Genomic DNA, 24,775 nt, shown 5'->3' on the forward strand with positions numbered 1-24,775 from the left:
CTATTCCCCAAAATAAGGTGGTTACAGATGATGCTGAGTGCAGACCATCAGGAAACAAAATTAATACAACAGTGAACAAATTAATTAAAATACTCTTACGTATTCATCAGAACTATAAAATCTTGGGACATAAATTTTCAGTTTATACAATTTTTATCCAACTGCACTGCCTCCCTTAGAGGTGTAAGGGAAAGAATAACTGCAGAAAGCTGCTAAGTCATCTTGAAGATACAGAAAAAAACCACTTGTATTAAACATTATTAAAATTTTGAAACTTGGTATGATGTGATCCTCAACTTTTGCCACTTAGTGAACTATTCCACAGATTCACAAGAAAAGATTCACCATCCATGGAAGTTTGATTTCTAATTAATTGCACTGTTTCTATTTTGCGCATGGAAATAAGAACCTGCAGAAAGCATCAGAAATTTATTAAAGCAGGACTGGAAACTAACAATCTCATCTCTCTTCCTCCCTAGGTCATATATTTTTGTTGTCTAAATGATCACATAAATGTTTTGCACAAAACAAAACCACAGTAATAGGTTGACTTCAAGGAAAACTTTTCAGCATGTCCCAGTGACTGGGCGTCTCATCTTCAGTGAGCAGCCTAATTTCAAAAGCTCTCTCTGCCTCATTCAGAGCAGGGATTTGAACCAAAGGTGGTTATGAAAGAGTTAGGGAAGATGGTGTTTAGAACCCTTACAGCACTGGAGGGAATTTAATTCAGATTTTATACGCATCAGATTTTTCGCTCAAAACTGCTGGGCAAGAGGAAAAAAGATTTCTCAGAAATTTGGTGCATCTAACCCAGGGTTTTTTTGTCCAGTCAATAGTGTCATGAATTTGGGATACACCTGCTATTGGTGTTGAGATGACCAAGCCCACATTTTTTAAGACTTTAATATTTGTCAAAAAGAAAGGAATGTAACGAAGGAAAAAAAAAAATTATCAGTTCCATGTATAATAAGTAGAATAGGAAAAAAATGCAGACTACAGACTTCTTTCTTTTTTCCATTGTATTAGGCTGTATGTTAAAATCCTTTGGGTTAGATAATTAAAAAAAAAGTGAAATGTAAGCATATGGTTTTGAACTTGTTTGTTTTTTTTTTTTTTAACTGGGTAACATGTTCACAAAAGCTTGTAGGAAATGGAAACTGCACTTGCATAATGACAGCTGAATGCTGTATGTCACAGCACTGCCACGGTTCTGACTCTCAGCAGACTTTTTGGTTTCTTAGGCAAAGCAGTATAAACAAATATATCACTGGAAGCAGTTTCCGTTAGGACAAAAGGAGTGTTGTGTTGTCATCTTAGATTCAGTGAATGAAATCATCTGCAAACCTCAACAGTGGTTTATTGTCTGGCCAGTTCAAGAAAGGTAACAAATGCTTCCAAGGACATTTCCATCTAGTCAGAGTCAGCTAAAAGGATGGTTACTGACTGGAGAAGGAAAGTAAGCAGATAAAAAGTGAAGGTGTGCTGGAGGACAAGACAGAAATGTAGAACCTCAACATATTTGCAACTGGATAATCATAAATTTGGGGGGGGGAAGCCATGACTGCACTTATTCTGCTTTTCCACCACAAGAGGGAAAAAACTTTGCAGAAATTATATGCATATGAAAGGTTTAAAGCATCTCGATTATCTTAAAATCTTAGGTAAAAGACGACTTTCTTCTTTTAGCTGAGGTACATATATACCAATGCTTTTAAACCCCAAATTAGGAATGCTCCTTCTTGATCCTAACCTTCTCTAAATTTTAAATGAAGTCTACAATTATAATCTATTACTCCTATTTTTTTTTTAAATACTGCATTATTACAATACAGTAAGGAAATATATTTTACTAAATTCCATTGTACATAAATGTTTATGCAAATTTCTTCTCTATGGCACTGTTCCAGAGTTTAGTATTACTGAAGACCCCGAACTTAATGTACCAGTATTAGTTTGCATCAGAACCTGTCTCCAGTCAAGTAACATTTTGAAATTTTCTGCTGTTCTAGAGGCAGAGCGGATGAGTCATACGCCTTGGGGGAATGCTAAATAAAACCCAACACTACATGCTAATCTCACCCACTCTTGCAGATACCTCAAAAAAAGTTATGTGGATACAAATAAAATGGGAGCTGGCAGAAAATACTGCAGATTAAAAAGTGATACGATCTGCAAGAAAAATCTTTTAACCTCTAAACAATGGAAAGAACATGGCAATGTAGTGAATAACTGTACTTCAAGTTCAGCTCTTAAGCTCTTCTTTTTGAACCAAGACAATTTAAATTGCTCATTTGTGTAATTTGATGTGAATGCCTCTTTCCGTTAAAAAAAAAAAATTCAACAATTTGATTGTTCCAAACAATTGCTCAGAGCCGTAGCCTAAAACACATAAGGCAGGCATTTCAGTGTATCACTTGAATGCATTTTATAGGAAGAAGCACCGGTACACGCAAACACAAAAATAACGAGGCAGTCATTTCGAGCTATACATGACAGTACAAAATCATTCCAATACAGCTCACCCAAAAAAATGTTGTAAACACAACGGAAAGCAAACACAATATATTTTTCCTGAATCATCACGCAGTTCTTCACCTGCTGTGATTAGCAGAGGGACTTGCTAGCAGAGCATTTAACAAAGAGGGACTTGGCTGAAGAGCAGCAGACAGAAGGAAGAGCTGCAGACAACCACAGGAGTCCATTTCTTTGTTCATCTCTTAATATTTCTTAGAAAGAGCGGTGAATGTTCTATAACACTGACTTAAAATCTGAAGGAATACTACTAACATTTCATGGCAAATCCTTAAAGGTTCATAAGATCTCAAATTTTATGCCACAGTACAGTTGGTAGATGTGATACACTTGCAGAGAAAGCCCTTGTGATGCCTACTTTACCTATTTGGTTTATTTAAAAAGTTTCCTGCAAGAAGAATAGACAACCTTTGCTGCCTAGGAGCTCCTTTCATCAGCTTCTGTTTGCAATGGAAAGTGTTATGCTTTTGTGCTCTAGTGCCTTTGTCATGGTTACTGCTGGAACGGCAATCATTAGCTAAAAAAACCCTCTCTGATCAGAGGAATACCTGAAAACTTTTTAAGGCTGATTCCCCATTAAAGGAGCTGTGACAGTTTACAACAGCTTATGATCTCACTCTGACACACAGCCGATTTCTTTTCTCCTAATCTCTCCATTCATTTTGAGGGGCAAAAAGTCTATTAAGTTCTGTTAATGCAGGATTCTATGTTAACATGAATTTGGAAACTCTTCAAAGAATAAACTAAGGTACAAAGTAAATTGAAAGTGATATTTGCTTATCTGACCTGAATAGAGAAGAAATCAACACAAGGTAGTAAAGAAAAAACAGGGTAAAACCTTACTCAATGGAGATTTGTGGATTTATACTTATTTTTTTAAGCCTAGTGACAATTTGATCCATTAGCAGCATGTAGATTGGCTAGAAAATTAAAAATTTGATTGCACAAGTAGTTAAATTAAGCATCAAGCAAACTTAAATGCTCCTAAAGATTTTATCTGAAGGCTTCTTAAATTTGGGAAAGTTTTTAAAAGGGAGAAATTGTTTTCTGTATCTTATCCCAGACATATGAGACGATAAGCCAGTGCATTAACTTCTTTAGTGCTTTTTACAGCTGTGAAAAGCTGTACAGTGAATAGGGCATGTCATTTTTTCTGTAGAGTGATAAGAGTTCAAGTTACTATAAGGATAAAAAAAAGAAGGCAAAGAGGGTATATCCACTGATAGCTGGGCTCTCCCTCGATTGCGGTGTTCATGAAAAGCAGAGAGACCCAGAGCTTTTATGAGCCTGTTTTACTTTGACTGTCTGCCTCCTGTTGTTCCAAAACCGACCCCCAGTATAACATTTTTGGCCAACATACAGCCCCCTCTGTGTGTTATATTAACATTTCCTTTGCTCTGCATCCATCTCGCCTATGGAGAATCCCAACTTCTCTAGACAGGGACTGCCCCTCCTCAGGGATGGTATGGTGCCTAGCAAAAGCAAGCCCAACTCCTGACTGTCATTTTTGCTACATCTACAGGCACAACGCAGAGACATCCACGCTAGCCAAAGCTGGCTCAAAGCTTCTTGTTAACATAAGTAAAGCCAAATTTTCTCTTGTCCACAAGCACAGAGCAACTTGTGGGAGTCACAGTGCCAGTTTGTCCCACAGTTTCATCCTCCTCCTTTCCTCTTGCCTGCCCCAACTTTGCTAAGTTTTCCACTTTGCAAAGCGAGGAGCTTGCCAAGACTCAGGCAACGGCAGTAGCCAACAGCTGTAATGAAATCATAACAACTGCGTAATATTTTTCTCCTTTGCTGTTGAGGAAAGATAGGTTTCTTGCATCTGTGTGGAACTTACTCTGAAGCACTGCTGATACTGTGTAGTAGTTGAGAGGGATGTTATCCAGGAGGTAGTCTTCGGAGAGAGCAGTAAGCCTATCACCTACAAACACTTTTACTTACTCTGGCATTTCCAACAAGCATGACTAGTTTGCCTTTTGTTAAGAGTAAATCAATAAAATATTTGAGATGTGCAGTCTCAGATGTGTGAACAAAGATTGCCTGAAATTGAAAAGGAAAAACAACCCCATCAAACACTTGCACAACACAGTTTAGTTTTAAAAGCAAACAGTAATTTCTGTCTCTCTCTCTGGCTAGGACTGAATTCTAAAAAGCAATGAGATGGGACACACCGTTCCCTCATTGTCAAACACAATTACTAGAACAGAGTGTTCTACTAGATTACTTTTTACACAGCATTGCTACCTGAAAATTTGTATTCAATTTCTTCTAATAGGAAGATTTTGAAATTGAATTGTAGCTGAAATGCATTGGTTCCGTCTCAACCTTTACAGAATGCCAGTCTCCCAAAACCTGGTAGAGAAACAAAGGCTAGTGCAACAGGTAGTTGGTTTAATTTTTCAAGTAGTAGCTCCATTTGCTTTTTGGTCTGGCTTTCAGCATACCTAAAACTGGGCAAATAGTTGGCAACAGATTAGCTTTAGTTACTGTGAGCACCTAAAACCTTCATTGCGTGATAAAACTTTCTTTTCCAAGCTCTGTATTTTCCTACCAAATATTAACCATCAAAGAGAACTTGTTACAGGATAGCTGATAATGGATAATGTCTTTTGATCATCAGCTCCATGTTTCTATGCCCACAAACTTATAATCTCCTCAAGAAAATTCCTACTCATCTAAGCATTTAAAAAGAAAGAGGCCTACAAGTTAATGCAATCAAAGCACCATGAAACATTTGAGAATATTCTGTGAAACACACTGAAAAAAGAGCAAAACTAACCAAACCCCCAAACTGAGGCAATTACAATTAACAGCTCATGCTTTCTACTTCTCCACTGACAGATACATATCATACTATCATATTTGACTTCTACAACTTGTATTCCACAAACATAATTCTAACTTTGTAAGTTGATCAAGAGCATAGTGGAAAGGTGATAAAGTGATTTGCTTCCCCCCAACACACTTCTGTTAGTACGAAGGGAATTTAGCTGGCAAAAGAATACCTGTGTGTGCATAAAGCTGGCAAGAGAAAAATATTAAGGCTTCAGTTTGTGGTGTACAGTTGCTGTGGGCATTATTTTCAATGATTAAATGGACTTGAAGCCTGAATTTCTCCTACTATGGAAAAAGGGTATAAACCACTAACAAATTGAATATGGTATGTCTTCAGGAGTGCTTTAATAACATAAAAATCAATAAAAGCATCGCTTTATTGTTAAATCCTCAAGACTAAACTAAAGGTACATGGCCCAGTTAGCAGGGATTTATCCAAACACATCTAGAGAGTGTTACTTCCAGGACATCTAAGACTATGTCAGAAATCATAACAAGACCCTAAAACCTTCCCGCATCTAGCAATGCTCAGCATGTGGTCACAGGTGTGCACTGTACTTGCAGAGGTGCATCTGGATCCACATCAGGAGTCAGGACCTTATCCACCCAGGGCAGGAACTTCCTTGTCTCTTCATCAAGGTAATAATTGAACACTGTGCCCTGGGATGGAAACTTCACTGCTTTCATCTTCTTAAGCCACCAGCAGCTGAATTCAGCTTGGTAATTTGAAAGCTATAAAATGGTGCATTGTTTACAGTACATATTCCATAGAGACATTCATGTGAAACACACATGAAAAACAGACTTAGAAATAAATCTTATTTTTAAATGTGTATACACGTAGACTGTAATGAAGTAACCAAGAACATCAAAGCAATACCTTAGCATTCCTGCTGTTTTAGGGGCTAAAGACAGGCCATCTTCTGATGACATCCTGGGTTGAGTGCAGGTGTCAAGATGTTGGCAGAAGGGGGCTGCAGGATGGCCTCTGTGAGGAGAGGATGGGGGCTGCCCTGTGCTGGACATGGCCAGTTCCAGCCAGCTCCAACAGACCCACTACAGGACACAGCTGAGCCCCTCGGCCAAGCTGGTGCCACCTCAGGAAAAATGTATTCAAGAAAGGGCAGAAAGACTGAGAAACAGCAGAACACCAAGGTCAGAGGAAGAGGAGGAGCTCCACATCGCTGGAACAGATACCCACACTGCAGCCCCCTGATGACCCCATGCTGGAGCAGGTGAATATGCCCTGAAGGACTGCAGCCCAGGGACAGCCCATGCTGGGGCAAGGGTAAAGCATGAGAAGGAAGGAGTGGCAGAGAGAAACCACTGTGTACCAACCGTAACCCTCCATCCACCCATGTTGCTCGGAGTGGGCAAGTGGAAGAGTGAAGGAGTGACACTGAGTTTGGTGGGCAGGAAGGGGAAAGGTTTTAGTTTAATGTTTGCCTTTGTTTCTCACTACCCGAAACCATTTTAATTGGCAACAAATTAAATTAATTTTCTCCAAATCGAGTCTGTTTTGCCCGTGAGAGTAACTTCTTACCAGTCTCCCTGTCTTCATCTTGACCCACAAGCTTTTTCAGCCTATTTTCTCCCTCTACCCTGCTGAGGGGGGGGAGTGAGCAAGCGGCTGGGCTGGTGTTCGGCTGTTTGCCAAAGCTAACCCACCACATATCCAGCCCAAATATTTTGTTTCCTAAATCTTTTAAATTTGGTTTAAATTTATATAGCTGTGGGACCACAGAGATGAATTCCTTCAGACAAGACCTTCCTGCATATGTCCACAGAACAGCATGTCTTTTTGAAGGACAAGAAATCAGATGTTAATATGACCAAAAAGATCTTCCCAGTCTCTTGTTGCAATAATGTGTTGCTTCTGATTCTTCAACTTATGCAAGGTGCTCCTTTACCTACAGATGACGCACATATAAACTTGCTCCTTCACAAGGGCTTCATCTAATTCAAGCAGCAGTAAAGCCAACTTTACTTTTCAGCCTTTAGGAGGCAAGTATGACTAGAAGTATTGAGAAGTGACTATACTATGACAGTATATTGAGAAGTATTTCTCAAGAAATCAAGCTCTATCTAAGCAAAACACTGACAAGTAATTGTAGAGTTTTAGAACTTTCTTCTTCAAACCTTTTGTAGCACCACAACAAAAAAAAAATCTCACTAAGGGGAATGCATTATAATGCCTTGCTTATATCTACATTTCTTAGTGTAAATCTAACAGGTGAGATTAAACATACATCTGTCCAGCCCTTTACTAAATGCTTCAATTCTGGTAGGCATGACTCTCATACTACTTTTTACTGCTTGCCAGGGACTTTAGTGTAGATAAGAAAGTACAACAGGTAACACTTCCCTAAGTAAACACAGCTTCTCTATGCACGGTAAATGACTCTGCATGCAGTCTTGCACTGCAGGCAGTCAGCTCCCTCTGGTCAAGTTAGCTCATTTAAAGATGAGCTCTGATAGCTACAGTACAACAGGCCCACAAATCAGACGCAGGGGCCACTGCTCTGCACACCTCCATCAATATTAATGAGTAGAAACCTGCATATACATATATATACACACACACACATATGTATTTATATCTGTTTAAATATGTAGGTAGGGGTGTGTGTGTATATATATATATGTTTTATCTGTTTTTCAAGCATAGTGAGATACTGTGGTCATTTTCATTAACTTACCTGATCTTGAAAGAGTGCCCCACCAAACGCCCAAATACAAGCAAAGACAAAATACATCTCATAGAGCTCTCTGGGGCAATCCACTGGCACATTTTCAGGGGTCAGTAAGCAATCCAGCAGAGAACAGAGTTTCTGCAATAAATAAATATGTGAAGAGAGTGACCTGTGAGTCTTACTCCATAGGAGGGTGACAGTGACCTCAAGAAGGTATTTAAAATTTAAGTAGTGAGACTGCAGCTCCTTGCTCTGCTTCCTTATTGTCTAGGGGCTCCTTTCAGAGGTCAAAGGCACAAAAGAGGCCTACTGATAAAATGTACCAAATTACCTTCATTCCACACTACTTAAAGCAAGGTATATGAAGATGACACAGTTCAAGCACGTACATTATGGCAAATTCTTAACACTCATACTCAATAATTAGTTTTCTCCTCTCTTATTGACTTATTTAGAAGCAGGCAAACAGAAGAGTTTAGAATGACAAGGCATATTAAGTAAATTTAAAATGTCAACATAAGGATGTGCAGTATCAGATTGTTTATGTATGAAACAAACAGAGCTCAGCTCCATTCTTTAATAACGTTTAATAACATAGGGCCTCATTATCAGAGTATGGGAGTAACTAGTGAGCATTTAATTTAGTGAGCATTTAATTAGAGAGAGGCAGAATGCTTATATGGAGAGATGAAATGGCTAGCCCTAAGCTACCTAAGACATTTCTAACAGAAGCAACACAGGAATTGAAAAGTCAGGGAATTACATGCAGTGCCATAAACACACTACCTTTCTTCTTGTTACAATGGACCGCTGCAGTATGAAACCTCTGAATCTCTGTAGGTCTCCAAAAACAAAGGTCCAGGTTTGATATGTAAGAGCCTCTCAATTTCATCTCACCTGCATTTCAGATAGCCAGTAAGTTTAAGCATTTCTACTCCTGCATAGGACCACATGCTCAGTGGATCTTTCAGAAACACTGTTTCTTAAAATATAAATAGTTATAATCCTAATGCATACCTGAACCACACTATTCTCAGGAATAACAGTTTTAAATCTTATTCTGAGTTGTTCTAAGTAAGGAGGCACATATTTGTCAAAAAGAACAGTCAAGTTAGCCTTTTCGGATTGGTTATCTCCTTGTTTCTATCCAGCTGGCAACATACCTGCAAAACAAATTGGAAAGCAACCAATTTTTTTAGCAGAGAGAAGTTGAAAAAACCCAAAATTTCTTCCCTCTAGCTTTGAAATGCAAACTTTTGTTCACTTTTGAGAATTGTTTGTGATTGCCTTTAGTGCAATGCACAAATACTACTGCACTGGATACAAGTCAGACATAAGAGCTGCCAGCCTTACAACATTTTTATTTGTTTATGCAAAGATCATTATGCTGCAGAATTTCTAAGAGCTATTATGACAGTTGAGCACACTGGCATATGGCTACACTCCTTTTCCTTGACTGCATCCTTTATTCCAGGGAAGGCAGGGAGAAAGGGCCTAGAAAGGGCTTTCAGAGGGCTGCACCACCAAAAACCAGGTGGGATCAAGGATGCTTTGTTTTATGTTGTTTGAGAACAGACTATTTAAAATACCAGCATGTAAGTTGTACACAAGAGCGAGGATTATGTGACACCCAAGTTCAACATAACTTGCATTGCAGATATCTACAGTAGTATATATAACCCAGTCTGGCTGAAAAGTCTGGCTATATGTAATTGAGGACAAAAGAGTAACCCTTCTCATCTGCTAGTTCCTATCACAACCAAGTCTAAAATTCCTTATCATTACGCTAACTGAAGCACATGCTTCAGGTTAGCAGCCACTTGCTTAACTGTCTATATACCAAAGGATTAGGCAATTTCATCCCCTGCTCGTGTTCACACAGTATTAGTCAAACACAGTCTAAACAGATTTACTCATTTACAGCTATTCCATTTGGACAGTTTGTTGCCTACTGTTTCCATCTCTACACTCCTCTGTTTGCTGTGAGAGATCATATTGCCTCTCTATGTCCTCAGCAGCCCTCTGATCCTCATCATCCAAGGTGGGCAGCTTGTACAGACTCATGCTGTTTGGTTAAATTCTCCTACTGACAAGATTTCTCTGGGAAATATGTGCACTGAAGGCTTCTTATCCCAATGGCATACAACTCTAACACAGACAGTTAGAACTGTCTGAAATGTTGATGACGTATCAGAATGCTGCAAAACTGAATTTTGACATGAAAGAGCAATACTGCTGCTTGAAAATAAAACCACCGACTGACAAACGTTAAAAAGAATCACTTCTTACTAAAACTTGTAACAACTGTTTTGGATCAGCTCAACAAATGCAAAAGCAAAAGATCACATTGGACTTCAAGTTAACGCATTGTGCCTTGACCAGCTAAATTCCCTTTTATACACGGAAACCCATATTCTTTAGAAAACATCTTATAATTAATTTGCATGAAGCATAGATATATAACAAGTTAAAAGAGCAGTACTGTGATTCAAAGGATTAAGAGAAACAAAAAGCCAAGCTGATGTAAACCAGTGTCCTTAACAGTATCAAAGATGGTGACAGTTACTAAAAAGCTGTCGGAGAACAGTAGCCAAGTTACTCACTTCTTGCTGCTGCCAAATTTGCATCACAAAAAGAAGACAGTGGGTTTACTACTTGTATTGGGTTTCTGTGGCAAGATTTTGGTAGCGGGGCGGCTACAGGGGTGGCTCCTGTGAGAAGCTGCTAGAAGCTTCCCCTATGTCCCGTGGAGCCATTGCCAGCTGGCTGCAAGACGGACCTGCCACTGGCCAAGGCCGAGCCCATCAGCGACAGTGGTAGTGCCTCTGGGATAACATATTTAAGAAGGGAAAAAAAAAAAACAAACCCAACCCCCCCTCCCCATGCAACAGAAACTGCAGCCAAAAAAAGGAGTGAGAACACATGAGAGAAATAGCCCTGCAGACCCCCAGGTCAGTGAAGAAGGAGGGGGAGGAGGTGCTCCAGGCGCCGGAGCAGAGATTCCCCTGCAGCCCATGGGGAAGACCATGGTGAGGCAGGCTGTCCCCCTGCAGTCCATGGAGGTCCACGGTGGAGCAGATATCCACCTGCAGCCCATGGAGGACCCCACGCCGGAGCAGGTGGGTTCCCGAAGGAGGCTGTGACCCCGTGGGAACCCCGCGCTGGAGCAGGCTCCTGGCAGGACCTGCAGACCCATGGAGAGAGGATCCCACGCTGGAGCAGGTTTTCTGGCAGGACTTGTGACCCCACGGGGGGACCCACGCTGGAGCAGTGTGCTCCTGAAGGACTGCAGCCCATGAGAAGGACCCACACTGGAGCAGTTCGTGGAGGACCGTCTCCCATGGGAGGGACCCCATGCTGGAGCAGGGGAAGAGTGTGAGGAGTCCTGCCTCTGAGGAGGAAGGAGCGGCAGAGACAACGTGTGATGAACTGACCGAAACTCCCATTCCCCGTCCCCCTGCGCTACTGGGGGGAGGAGAGAGGAGGTAGAGAATTCAGGAGTGAAGTTGTGCCCAGGAAGAAGGGAGGGATGGGGGGAAGGTGTTTTAAGATTTCGTTTCTCATTACCCTACTCTGATTTTGACTGGCAATAAATTGAATTCATTTCCCCAAGTTGAGTCTGTTTTGCCCGTGACAGTAGTTGCCAAGTGATCTCCCTGTCCTTATCTTGACCAGTGAGCCTTTCATCGTATTTTTCTCCTCCTGTCCAGTTGAGGAGTAGGGAGCGATAGAGCAGTTTTGGTGGGCATCTGGCATCCAGCCAGGGTCAACCCACCACACTACTGCTTTGATTAAGCACTACATATAAGATGGGAAAATAAAACACTGATGGTGAAATTTCTGAACTGCATATTTGATAGGCCACCAAATAAATTATCCCACTATTATCAAAATAAAAACTAGAAGGAAAAATTAATATAAATAATGGAATCTATTTCCATTAATATTCAAGATGTATCTTGAAAATGCTAACTAATACCATCAGATACTCACAGATTCCACCCCAGGTCCTGGGTGTTCAGACAGAGAATACCAGCTCTGGATACTGTAGCTGGGGTACCTCAAATAGTAGCCACATTGATGGAGTCATAGGCACATGTCCATTGCTTGTAAGGGTCAGAACCTGGAAATCATCCGTAATTTTTTCAGCAAAAGCAAGCTAAGATACACTGTCCAACAAGAATGAATGATCAGGGCAATCTTGTATTTATTATAGCCCCACAAAGGAGCAAGGATTATCTGCAACACCTTGCACATACACTGTTTCTTAAACATAGCTAAACAAACTTTATTCGAACATGGCTATGGTTTTTTACTTCAGAAACACAGAGGACAAATTCAAGGTTTTACTTGATCTTCTGTGAGTTTTTCACAGTTCAATTCATTCAAAAGATGACTAGCCACTGTCCTGGTTTTATCTGGGGTAGAGTTAATTGTCTTCCTAGTAGCCGGTACAGTGCTATGTTTTGAGTTCAGTATGAGAAGAATGTTGATAACACTGATGTTTTCAGTTGTTGGTAAGTAGTGTTTAGACTAATGTCAAGGATTTTTCAGCTTCTCAAGCCCAGCCAGCGAGAAAGCTGGAGGGGCACAAGAAGTTGGCACAGGACACAGCCAGGGCACCTGACGCAAAGTGGCCAAACGGGTATTCCATACCATGTGACATCACATCTAGTGTATAAACTGGGGGGAGTGGGGGCGGGGGGATCGTCACTCGGGGATTAACTGGGTGTCAATTGGCAGGTGGTGAGCAATTGCACTGTGCATCATTTGTACATTCCAGTCCTTTTATTATTACTGCTGTCATTTTATTAGTGTTATCATTATCTTTATTAGTTTCTTCTTTTCTGTTCTATTAAATCGTTCTTATCTCAACCCACGAGTTTTACTTCTTTTCCTGATTTTCTCCCCCATCCCACTGGGTGGGTGGGGAGTGAGTGAACGGCTGCGTGGTGCTTAGTTGCTGACTGGGGTTAAACCACAACAGCCACCTTCACCAGTGTGAGTTGTCCTGAAAGCTGCTAAAAGCAGGGGAGGCAAAGTCTCTCTCAATGTCAATGGAAATAAACAGAAAAGATTCAGAGCAGGAGCCTAAATGTAGGTGCTCTGAAATGTCCCTTGGAAAAGCCACTTTCTGTTCATTAGCTAAAGTTAGGCTCTGTGGCTAGCCCCAGATGGACACCTTGCTGAGTAACCACAGACCATGTCACTAAATAGGTTTAAATTCTTAAGACAGGTGTGCTAGTTTCAGCTGGAATAAAGTTAATTTTCATCTTAGTAGCTGGTATAGTGCTGTGTTTTGGAGTTAAGAAGTGAATAATGTTGATAACACACTGATGTTTTAGTTGTTGCTAGGCAGTGTTTATACTAAATGAAGGACTTTCAGCTTTTCATACTGCCTTGCCAGTGGAGGCTGGGGGTGCACAAGAAACTGGGAGGGGACACAGCAAGGACAGCTGACCCAAAATGAGCCAAAGGAGTATTCCATACCATATGACATCATGCCCAGTATATAAACTGGTTGGAGTTGGCTGGGGCACACCACGGCACGGGGACTGGCTGGGCATCAGTCAGCAGGTAGTGAGCAATTGCATTGTGCATCACTTGTTTTGTATATTCTGTTATTATGATTTTCCCTTCCTTTTCTGTCCTATTAAACTGTCGTTATCTCAACCCACGAATTTTATTTTTTTTTGTCCCCCTGATTCTCTCCCCCATCCCACGGGGGCAGGGGAAAGTAAGTGAGTAGCTGCACGGTGCTTAGTTGCTGGTTGGGGTCAAACCACGACAACAGGAAAGCTTAAGAGAACGGGCTAAACTACAATCACCTTCCTAAGGTTACATTTAGGTTTTAGATTTGGATTTCATTACATTACAGCATTTCAGACAGCTGTAATTGGTTTAGCTGTATAATTAATAAGAAGGGAATAAAGAAGTCTGGATACTACTGCTAGTTCTTAAACTGACTTATTTAGATTTCCTAACACTAGCCTTCCTTACTGCAGTGACACAAGGACCTCACTCATGGAATCTTAAATCTATTTTACTGAGAGGCTTTCCAAATACCAGTTTCAATAATCTTATGCTGACATCTTGAATTACATCAACTCATGCACTAGGAGGCACAATCATCCTTATAGTATATGTAGGCTACTTTAAGTCTTTGTTGTACAAAATAGGCAAGACATAACGTGTTAATCAGATGCTATTACTTAGCAATAGTGAAAACTGAAGAAATTATAAGAATGGAAGAAAAAAGGAACATACACTGCAAAACTATCTCCAGAAAAATAAAGGAAGAGGAAAATGTGAAAACAGGTAGAGGGGAACCCACTGTACTTGCTTCTCAGTTGCTCACCTTGTTATCATCCATAACAGTATTGAGTGACTCAATCCACATAGGATCTATATCCCCATGTAAAACTAACCATTTTGGCCTCTCATGGGTAGTACTACATTGCTCTCTCAAAAGAAATGACAGGAGACCTGCAAATTATATTTCAATAGAATCCCATCACTTTAGTGCTTAAATAACAACACTGCAATTAAAACTTCAGAAGACTTAATGCATCACTGAAACAAGAAGCTTTGTAGCATCAAAACCATGTTTTTTTCCTTTGCTTGCTTATTAGGTGGCTATTCAAAGTGAAAAAAAAAATTCAGTGAACACCTGATACAGCAAAATGACTGCATTTTATGTAGTAATGACCTATTTCTGGTTTGATTACAGGAGAGTATGTCATTAGTCTTAAGGATATGGGTGAGATATGGGAGGTTTCATGGGTCTGGGAAGAAGATAACTCACCTTTTAAGGCAGCTGAATCAGCATCATTCAGACTAGTACTTTTCTGTCTACTAGCATCCTGCCCTGCCTCCAGTCTTTCCACAACCACTAGTGCTCTGCACCCATATGTCATTGCATCAACATACAGAAAAACCCAAGAACTGGGTCTCTAACACCTTCTCTGAATTCTGGCATTGTCCATTTCTGATGGAGAGCAATGCCTCCAGGTTCAGGTCCTAGTAAGGACACATGCGCTACTTGCCATCTTTTCACTCTCGGATTGCATGGTGTATAAAACCAAGCAGCTCATCAGCTGTCAGAACTTTTGAGTTAAAGTCATTCCAAACAGGCTTTTGTTTCATGTTCACATACGTGTGATGCAGAACTTTCAGCACCTGAAGAGGAGGAACAGGCTGCATGTTAGTGACACAATTTTGATACAATAGGAATCTTTGACTTTCTTCCTGAACTGGGTCTCTGACTGCAAATCCCTGCACTCAGTCAACTGTTCACCTTGATTTACTCATTACTCTGTGCTAGTTTAGTCCTAAATTTCCATTAAGCCTAAGGATAGGAGACTCCCATTCTGAAACAGCTGTACTCCGCAATTGATTCTAATAGAAAGTGTTAAATGGGGAAGAAAATCCATGCAGCTGCCAATGTTTAGTAGCAGAAATGGGCAAGCATTATCTATTAGAAGTATTTGTCTAGTGTTTTGGCAATATATTCCACTATTTCTGTCTAGAAGCCTAATTAAACCATCCTGCTTCTCCTTCCAGAACAAAGTATTACTTAGTCTATCTGTCAAATTGAATGCTCATTACTTGGTGCCACGATTAATTTTCCTTTGGGACATGCAAACAACACATAAAATGTAAAATTTGCTTGTAACATTTGAGCTTTGTCATTGCACATCATGTGGCTGACTAGATGGCCTGAACAGCGTGTTATTACGCTGCAGCCTAAGGCAAAGGCAACACGCAGTATGTTTTCTGCAAGAACCATGGCAATTTCTTTACAATGTAAGATAGAAAACATGCTGCATAGCTATGCAGGTACCTTACTCTTTCCAGTCCCTCCATTTCCAACAGCAAACGCACAGTGACGCAGTGCCGCTAGCTACTCCAGCTGAACAACCTATCACAAAGAAGGGATACACAGTGAGCGCCTTTCCTCTCCTGTTGTCCTTCTTATTACAGAGACACAATTATTCACAAGAGTTATATCCCCCTCCACACTCCTATTCCCTTCAACAGGAAAAAAATGAACCTACATCTTCTCAGCAGATTTGCCTCAGCTGAGCTGATGTTGCATCAAGCAACATTGTCTGACTTCCAGAAAATGGGAAGAGAGTTGGCTTAAATTAATGAATGCAGTTACCTCAACAAGTGAGAGCAAATCCTATTCTGCTAGACAGCCATACAGTCCAGTAGGATTGTGCCAACCCAGGAATACAGAACAGTTATTACAATTTTGCCATCAATTTAGCAGAGTGAATTCCACGCTCAGAACAGTTGTGCAGCTATGATTTCGTAAAATACAAAATCAGTCCACTGAAGTAATATGTTTCTTCCAAAGAAATAGTTCTGTGAGCCACAGAACTAAAATATCTTGGCTGCTTATGGTTTTCTGTCTTAGAAGAGAGCACCCACGCAGATTTTCTGAAGTCCAATAGGAACAAGTCCATGTTCCTTAGTGCTCACCTTCCGATTCACCCAGTTAGCAGGAATCAAAATACTCTATAGACGGCTGATTACAAATTTCATAATACCCCAAGGCATAGCTTACTGTCTTTCACCCTTCTGTCAGGATAATGGAACAAGATAGACTAGAGCAGAAAATCCTTTATAAATCCTGAGATCAGTCACATTTAACTGCCATGGTTACTTCAGTTTCCAATAAACCCTAATAAAGGAAAGGTGCGTGCTATCACATAGAGCAGATGTGGATGTTCCTTGAAGGAGGGTAGGAATACACTTTCTTATTAGTCCAAAGAAGCACACTTTTCATTTGGTCTGTATAATAACCAGTGTTTCTAAGTTTCACCTTTTCATCCTGTCTGTAATTCAAACTAAAATTAGTGTTTAAATTTGGCTTATAGACAACCAGTTCTTATAAACATACATGCACGCGTACATGTACATACATGTTTTTATTGTGTATAGCACAATGTGCATTATATTATACAGAAATACCAGAACATGCAAAAATCCATGCCGTCTTATTTACATGTTTTTGCTCCCTTACTCTTCTTTCCTCCCTATAAATAATCACCAACAATTAATTTGCTACCGAGTACAAATGCTTGGTACTGTACACAAACAAGTTTGTCAATGTAGACAGCTTTTTTTCAACAGGACACACATTTCCTTATGGGTGTATTTATCATACTGAGGTGTATTACTGCCATGAAAAAATGCCTTTGAAATACCAAGACATTGAGGACACCTTATCAATAGTGTAACATACTCAGAAATAACCATGTCTAATACAACCCATTTGCAATTATTTTGACTGAAACTCTTAAGGGGAGTAATTAAAAGCAATGAATTCTTTTACTTTGAGAATAAAGCTCTCTTCAGGCTGCAAGTGAAGCTCCAGGGTAGATTGTTTAACCATCTGTTCAAATTGCAGGTTCCTCTTCCTCAGAACATCCAGAGCTGGAAATGGGTCACTGATCAGACCCGTGAAAATTGGGATATCATCTGTCACTATTTTTGGCAAATTGAAGTCTCTTAAGGCTCGCATAAGCACCTGGAAAAGGACGGTAAACGACATATCACAAGAGCATTAAATTCTTCTCTTTTTAGCATTCTGTTTTTATTCAAAGGCAAACCACCAGAAACAGCTCCTACTCTTAGGTGCTTTTAAGTGAAGATTTTACCTGATTGTCAGATCTGTTCCTATCTCCTCATTTCAGTGAGCCAGCAACTACCAAAACTGACTTGATAGCACAAAGTCCCCAGTCATAATGGTCCTGTGAAAACATTTTAACTAGTCATGTTAGCACAGGAAATAAAACAAAGTGGTAGTGTTTACGAAGAAAACAAGCGGTTTACATACAGCGTAAAGTGACAATTTTTTATTCCCTTGTAGTCTTGCAGTGGCTTTAGGCCAGTGTTGGAAGTCTAGTAAAAAAAAAAAAAAAGGGTGAAACATGTATATTTATTTCATTTTTAGTATTCCACCACTTTGTTCCCTATTTTTAAATGGCAAAATTCGTATCATCAAATATTATTGTATTCATGGCAACTATACCTCCATGATGAAACAAGGCAAGCAAAAAATTGCTGTCAAACTTCTACTATTTGACCTGATGCTAGTAATACTTTTCTGTTTCCAAGAGAGAAGATTGGACAGATTGTCAACATATTTTGCAACCAGATCCAACACCAAAATTAAAGGAAAAGAGAAACAGATAGGTACTCAGCCTAGAGGAAAAGCCTAGAAACATTTGGTAAGTGAAGGGCAGAGAAAAAGCCTATATCCTCCCCTAAGCCCTGCCAGTAGGAAGGCAGATATGCAATGCAGAAGGCACAACTTTTTCCATCACACACAGGCTCTTCAATCCCTCTTCCTCCTTTTTCCAGGACTTTGTAACACTCACTTCTTCCCCTCTCCTTCCTAGGTAACATAGAAGCAGAAAGAGAAGGAGTTTGAACCATTTTGGAGAGTTAAACAATTTGAACAGCACCTTGTGTGACTGAAGGGAGTAGCCCAACAGCCAATTTTGCAATTCAAAGAGGTCTACCATGAAGTTACAGCTCTCTAAATTTAAGGCTACACCTACACTTAAAGATGTTCTTGCAGCTCATGTAGAGATCCCCAGATGGTTAATTTTGGCATAACGACCAGTGGGACCAGCCATTACAAGAGTGGCTGGCTAGGTACGTGACTAGTCAGCTCCTCTCTAACCTCTGTGTTGCTGCAGCCGAGTGACACAGCCACCATCTCTCTCTGTTAGCATGCACCACACCACTCATGATGATCTAGTTTCCTTAGTGTGTGCACACTACCCCTCCCTCAATTTCAAAAATCTACCTGGGGTTGCAACTATCCTGCTGTCACCACCCAAACTGGCTACCCATCAGGTAGAGTTTGAGAACATTTGCTGCAACCGCACCTATGACTCCAATATAAACACAGCCTAGTTGGTATTATCACCCAAGTCAAAAGAAAGAAAAAATAAAAAAAGAAAAAACCAAACCCACAACTTAACGATATACAATTTTTAAAGTTGACAGATGTCACTATCCCCTTCCATGACAGTGGCACTCCATAACTGTGAATCAAATGCACCAAATATACCACAAAGAAGAAAAAATAAAAAGCAATTTTCAACTTCAGAACAGTTCATCATCAGAAAGAAAAATTGCCATTTTTTTCTGAGGTACTAAAGATGCTGAGTATCTGCAATGAAAATGAGTGTCCACATTTTAGAAATAGTACACCTAGGCAAAGAAGTTAAACATAGAGCTGATTAGGAAAATAGGAAATTTAGGAATATACTGGGCTTAATGAGCTTTTGCTTAGATTTAGGTAAGGGGTTTTTTTTCCCCCAGATTTTTTGTTGGTTTGCTGTCTGACGGGTTGTTAAAGAGCAAGCTATGCATCTTTACAGCAGCCTGCTGTGTGGGTTGTCTGGTGTACAAGGACTTTAAGACATCCAAGCTATTTGCCATGGCATGGCCAGACCAGAAGTCACTTCCTCATGGCATATGCAATGAAAGCTCTGACAACCCTGTTCTGAAGCAGTTTTCATAGGCTAGGATCCTAGTGCCCCCAAAGGTATATTGAGAGCCCTAAAAGACCCAACACTGGACCAATATTTTCAGAGCTCTCTGAACTGCTGTATGTTTTCTGCAGCAGCCCAGAATTTTAGTCAAAGAGATTTGATTTCTCCCATTTCCATTAAAAGTAAAACAAATAAGATAAAAATAATAAACAAACAAGAACATTCCAGTTTTTGCTTCAAGCATTAATATTATTAATATTAAAATGGGAAACAATTGTACAAGTCATTTTTCTGAATTCAGAAAATGACTCCAGGACAAAGTAATCGCTAGAGTTGAGGAATCCCTGTTCTAGTAAAGCAGGCAATATTGCTGTCTTAAGATATTCAACATTCAAATTCATTATCTCTAGAAATGTTGCAAGAATGTGTCAGGAAAACTTTGGGATATTTAGAGATAATTTTGAAATTATGCAAGCATTAAAATAAAGTTGCTTTTGCTTTCATAATGGCCCTGCTTGCTAAAGTTTATGGCTTAAGGTTGAAGGGTTCTCCGAGTTCTTATTCTACTAACAAAACTGAATATTAAGAATGTCTTGTGAAAAATTACACAGTTGGAAATGAGTAAACAGCACACATACAGGGAAGAAATGATCAACCTTCCAAGTTTTACAAGTTGTAGATTTTTAGGATAATTATTCTGAATATGAATTCTTTCTAGTATAATAATTAAATTATTTAGCAATGCTTTATTTCCATTTTTCAAACAGTCCTCCACTGTGTTTACTGGGGAAAGTTTAAAGAAGCATTCATTCAAGCAGAATATGTTATTTGTTTTTCAGAATAATTCCTACTCTGCTATAAGGTTTTTCTTTTCTCCAAAAGAGAGTTACATTTCTAATACAGGTATTGCATGACAGCGCAATGTAGTTCAGTCATCCTAGGTATGAAGCAGTGATATACAAATATTTAATGCAAAATGAACGCATTACAAATGTCCCAAGATCAGAGGAAAGGGCACTTTCTTCTAAATTCATATCTGACAATTTAATAAGGATGGACATGTGATTTAAAGTGCCTTCAAAATAAAAGACAAGACTATATACATAAAAAAAACTATTATTATACAATGTCCAGCCACACTGGTATGGAGTATGTGTTAATCAACACGTATCAAACCCAGAAGCCCAAAGAGACCCTCACCTGTTTAGAAAGCAGCTCCCTGCAGAGAGTATACAAGGTAATAAACTTCCTGGCTAACAGACACGCATAAATAAACCCTTCAGCAACCAACATAATTTTTGAGATCAGTTCAACGTCAGGGACAACTATGGCACAGGGTCTAAGGAAAAAAACAAACCCCGTAATCCAAGTACACAAATTAGTATTTAAACATGGTAAGAATAAGTCCCTCAAATCGAATGACTGATGTGTGCAAACATTTTTAAAAACAGAGCTCAAGAGAGTCACAATTAAGAGTGTCAGTCAAAGCTAACAAGGACCTTACTTCAAAGTAAAAGGAGCTAATTAGGCACTGTTGATTGTTAGCATGCAGTAACATTGCTGTACACAAAGGAGGCAGCTGAGAAACGCAGAGCTTGCGAGACAGGTACTACCAAAATTTAGAGCAGGCGCAGTCTGCAGTGGCATCACTTGCCACCAAGACTGGAGGATACTGCCAGCAGCTCTACAGGGTCTGGAGGTCAAGTGCAACACCCTGCCATTGCTAAAAATGCCATCATTTTTAAAAGGACTTCGATTTTTTGAGGGCTTTAATGCTTTTATATGAAGTCATGGTTGCCTTTGGAGGTTTCACTGTTTGTTTCTTTTTTAAATGTAACCTTTAGTCCAAAATTTAGAACAAAACCACAGCCATTTTAATGATATAAATGAGAAATCTCCACTTAAAGTAATACAAAGCAATAATGCAAAGGCTAAACAATTTCCCCATTAAAAATCACTGCTTAAGTTACATAGTAGCAGAGAAGAGATCTTGAATTTTGTGTTTGGGTCAGCTACAAAGCAGCAAATTTGTCCCTCAGAGCACTTTTCTTACTACTGACAAATACAAAGATTTCTTTTGTTCACCATTCATATTTAAATATGACAAAATTAAGACCAGTGGTTTAGTCCAGCAGTATATTTCTGACAGAAATCAATACCATATAGTCTAGAAAAAGAGTAAGCACCCCTCTGTTAAACAATTTTTAAGTAAACTGTTCCTTAAGAAGCGTTTCTTCATAAGCCCAAGCAAGGGCTGCTACATGCATTGCTGTCAATTATAAAAAATTATATGCTCTTCTACCTACCATAACCAATACCCTTCTTGCAAATAGAATAACTGCTTGCACAAGAAATATCAGACTAGTAGTATTCAATATATCTTCTCTCCCTTGTGAGATTTCATTAGGTGGCAAATACATGGAGTTAATGCTTTATCACTTACCTCCCACCTTTTCTGTGCATTATACAATGGATAACAGCTATTACAGACATCAGCTACAGGGCTGAATTCCTGAGTCCCAAATGCAGCAGTTCATACTTTAATTCCAAAGGCTTTTCATTTTATGTGACAACCAAGTAAAGGTAACACTTCAAGCTCTATGTAGCAAGTACATTTTGAAAATTAAAAAACCCCAACAAACCAAAACACAAAACCAAAGAAAACCATAACAGAAAGCACATCAAATAAAGCAATAATTTGACTTTATCTTTCGGTAGGGATATTTTTAATTAATATTATTTCATATCCCTTACTCTTTTCTTCCCAAATGAAAAAGAAAAGAAGGAAGAAAAATAATAAATGAACAACAGAGACAAATCACATGCATTTTCCATCCTCTGGTAGTTCCCTGAGAGGTGAAAAACCCAGTAACAACAGGGAGGGATCCCTCCTGCTCTCTTGTCAAATACCACATCTAGCTGACTGCAGAAGACATGGCCGCCAAGGCAGCCGACTGTCTGAATGCAGAAAAGGTGGCAGCCACACCGCACAGACAGGGTGGATGGGGTCCCCGTTGCCCTGTCCCCTCCCTTGTGCGAGGTTCTGAATTGAGCGGCTGCCCAACATTGGTCCCTTGGTGCGCACCAATCCTGCTTTGCCTTGAAGAGTCCTTAGTTGGCAATTAATGAGAAGGCTTGGTAAAGCAACAGCTAAGCTGTGAAATATTTAAAAAACACTTATGGGGAAGTAGGATGCATCTCTCAGGGTCTCCCTCCAATGTTTGCTAAGACCCAACTATAGGGTCTTATTCAGCGACAGTCTTTGCAGAGGCACATGAATTCAAATCCTGACCTCCTCCTTGTAAACAGATGTTACTGCTTGTTACAAATGATTGCAATTTAGGCTCAAAGAACAAGAAAGCTAATTGCAGTGCCGCCCAGTCCTGCCATCTGAAGCAGGATGTTTAGCTGGCAAGAGGATGAGATGTGCCCAAGCAAACAGCTTTCTAACTTTAGCAGATTTTGTATCTTTCTGCAGTGAAAGCATGAAGGAGTATGGTGTCAGGAATTCCATGGCTAGAGCAGAAATAATGAAATACACCAAAATCTTGATGTACCTTTTAATACAGAAGAAAGTAGTACCTGTGTTTCAACTTGCTCACGGAAGCAACAGCAATGCCCGGTTCTGCCCTAAGTTTCTATGTTTTAAAAATCAAAGGGATTTACTGGTAAGAGAAGCAGATCCCAGATAGCACCATCTATACTTGTGCCTCCCAGACAGCCTGGCAATGCCTTGCAACTTGCCCCATTGAACTTCAATATGTTGAGAAATGAAATCACAGAATAATTTTTTTTTCTCAAGTCTTGATTAAATCACTGAAAAGTGTTAATGCAAGAACAAGGATTTCAAGTGCCAACTCTTTCTTAAGCAAGTCCTGTACCATTTAAGTCAAAGACCATTACCACATAGTTCAAAGCGCAGCTCCAACACTTTGTCGGGATAAATTAGCATCATTTTACTACCCATCGTGCTGGAGCAACTGCTTGTGGAATTAATTCCCTCTCAGAAACACCATTTCAATACAACTCACCGAGCTCAGCATGCAAAATACAGTCAGATCTTTTAAATTCAAAACTTTCTTCCTTGAACGTTAGTGTTAAGATATAAAGTATAAATATGTGCTTCAAGAAAAAGTTACTGGGCTGTCCTACAGTGTCCAAAAGCATACAAACTTTTTTCTGTGAGCTACACTTCACAGCTTCTCAACAATCACATATTCAATATCTTACTAGGTAAGAGCATGCAGCTTCATCTTCAGCTGGTAGTTATGAAACATCTATGAACGCATGCATGCCGACACCCATGGAAGAATGTGATAGTTAGACACTTATTCAAATGGCTATTTTACTAGGTGAAGCCAGCTGCGAGGATTCCCATTTACCACAAAAAAACGAACGTTCTTGCACATATTTAGGTACAATCAGGGTGTTCACAGGTACCTTTAAAATTATACGTAGATTTTTAAAAGGCAAGATATACATTTAATTTCCTTTGTCATTGTGGTGTACAGACACGCACAGCTTGAATACTGATTTTTTTTTTTCCCACATAAATTCTGAAGCAAACAAATTGCATTTCATTGCAAATCAAGGCTAGTGACATTAGGCAACATACATACTCTAAATGTAAACTTGATACACCTGTATACCATAAAAATACACTATAGCATACTTGCCTGAACAGAGCTTTGAAGTTTTCAGGTAGTTCTGTCCGACCTGCGTATCCTGGGTTTATGGTAATAGGTGTTCCAACTGATGACTTCAGGGTAATGTTTTCACCAAGGAATAAAAATCTGTTATAAGATAACACGAAAATTTTTACAGTTGGATTAGATGTCAACAACTGCGTCATACAAAGCCAGCCATCATGGGTCAGGTGACAAAGGTGCACCTGGGCTTGGATCCAGTCTCGCACAACGGCCAAAAGCAAATGTCTAGGAAAGTTTATTAGAGCTGAGCAAACAGACATTTCCCTGGTAGGCACCAGCTTTTAGTCATCTCTGGCTCCTCTGGCCAGCACTGAATTTGGAAGGAAAAGACTGGACTGTTAGAGCAACAAAGAGTGCGTATGGCTGAAGCATGTCTATAGGAGGAATTAATTTTTAAAGCATGTAGAATAAAAGACTTTGATAGGGATGTGGTGGGTTTGAGAAGGCCAGGAGGCAGCATCGAGTAAAGCAAGCAGAGAAG

General features: G+C 39.7%; 1 protein-coding gene across 1 annotated transcript in view; it reads right to left on the minus strand.

The window, feature by feature from the left end:
• Positions 1–24,775, minus strand: part of DNAH11 (dynein axonemal heavy chain 11) — a 167,752-nt gene that overhangs the window by 96,988 nt on the left and 45,989 nt on the right. The window contains 15 exon segments of the mRNA XM_052779465.1: positions 4,376–4,470; positions 4,472–4,578; positions 5,932–6,105; positions 8,073–8,204; positions 9,084–9,197; positions 9,199–9,229; positions 12,060–12,126; positions 12,129–12,189; positions 14,425–14,552; positions 15,113–15,245; positions 15,910–15,987; positions 17,410–17,604; positions 17,735–17,827; positions 20,786–20,924; positions 24,262–24,378. Of these exon segments, the coding sequence (XP_052635425.1) occupies positions 4,376–4,470; positions 4,472–4,578; positions 5,932–6,105; positions 8,073–8,204; positions 9,084–9,197; positions 9,199–9,229; positions 12,060–12,126; positions 12,129–12,189; positions 14,425–14,552; positions 15,113–15,245; positions 15,910–15,987; positions 17,410–17,604; positions 17,735–17,827; positions 20,786–20,924; positions 24,262–24,378 (1,664 nt within the window).

The sequence above is a fragment of the Harpia harpyja genome, chromosome 1 (genome assembly GCF_026419915.1).
Source record: "Harpia harpyja isolate bHarHar1 chromosome 1, bHarHar1 primary haplotype, whole genome shotgun sequence".
Lineage (NCBI taxonomy): Eukaryota > Metazoa > Chordata > Aves > Accipitriformes > Accipitridae > Harpia > Harpia harpyja.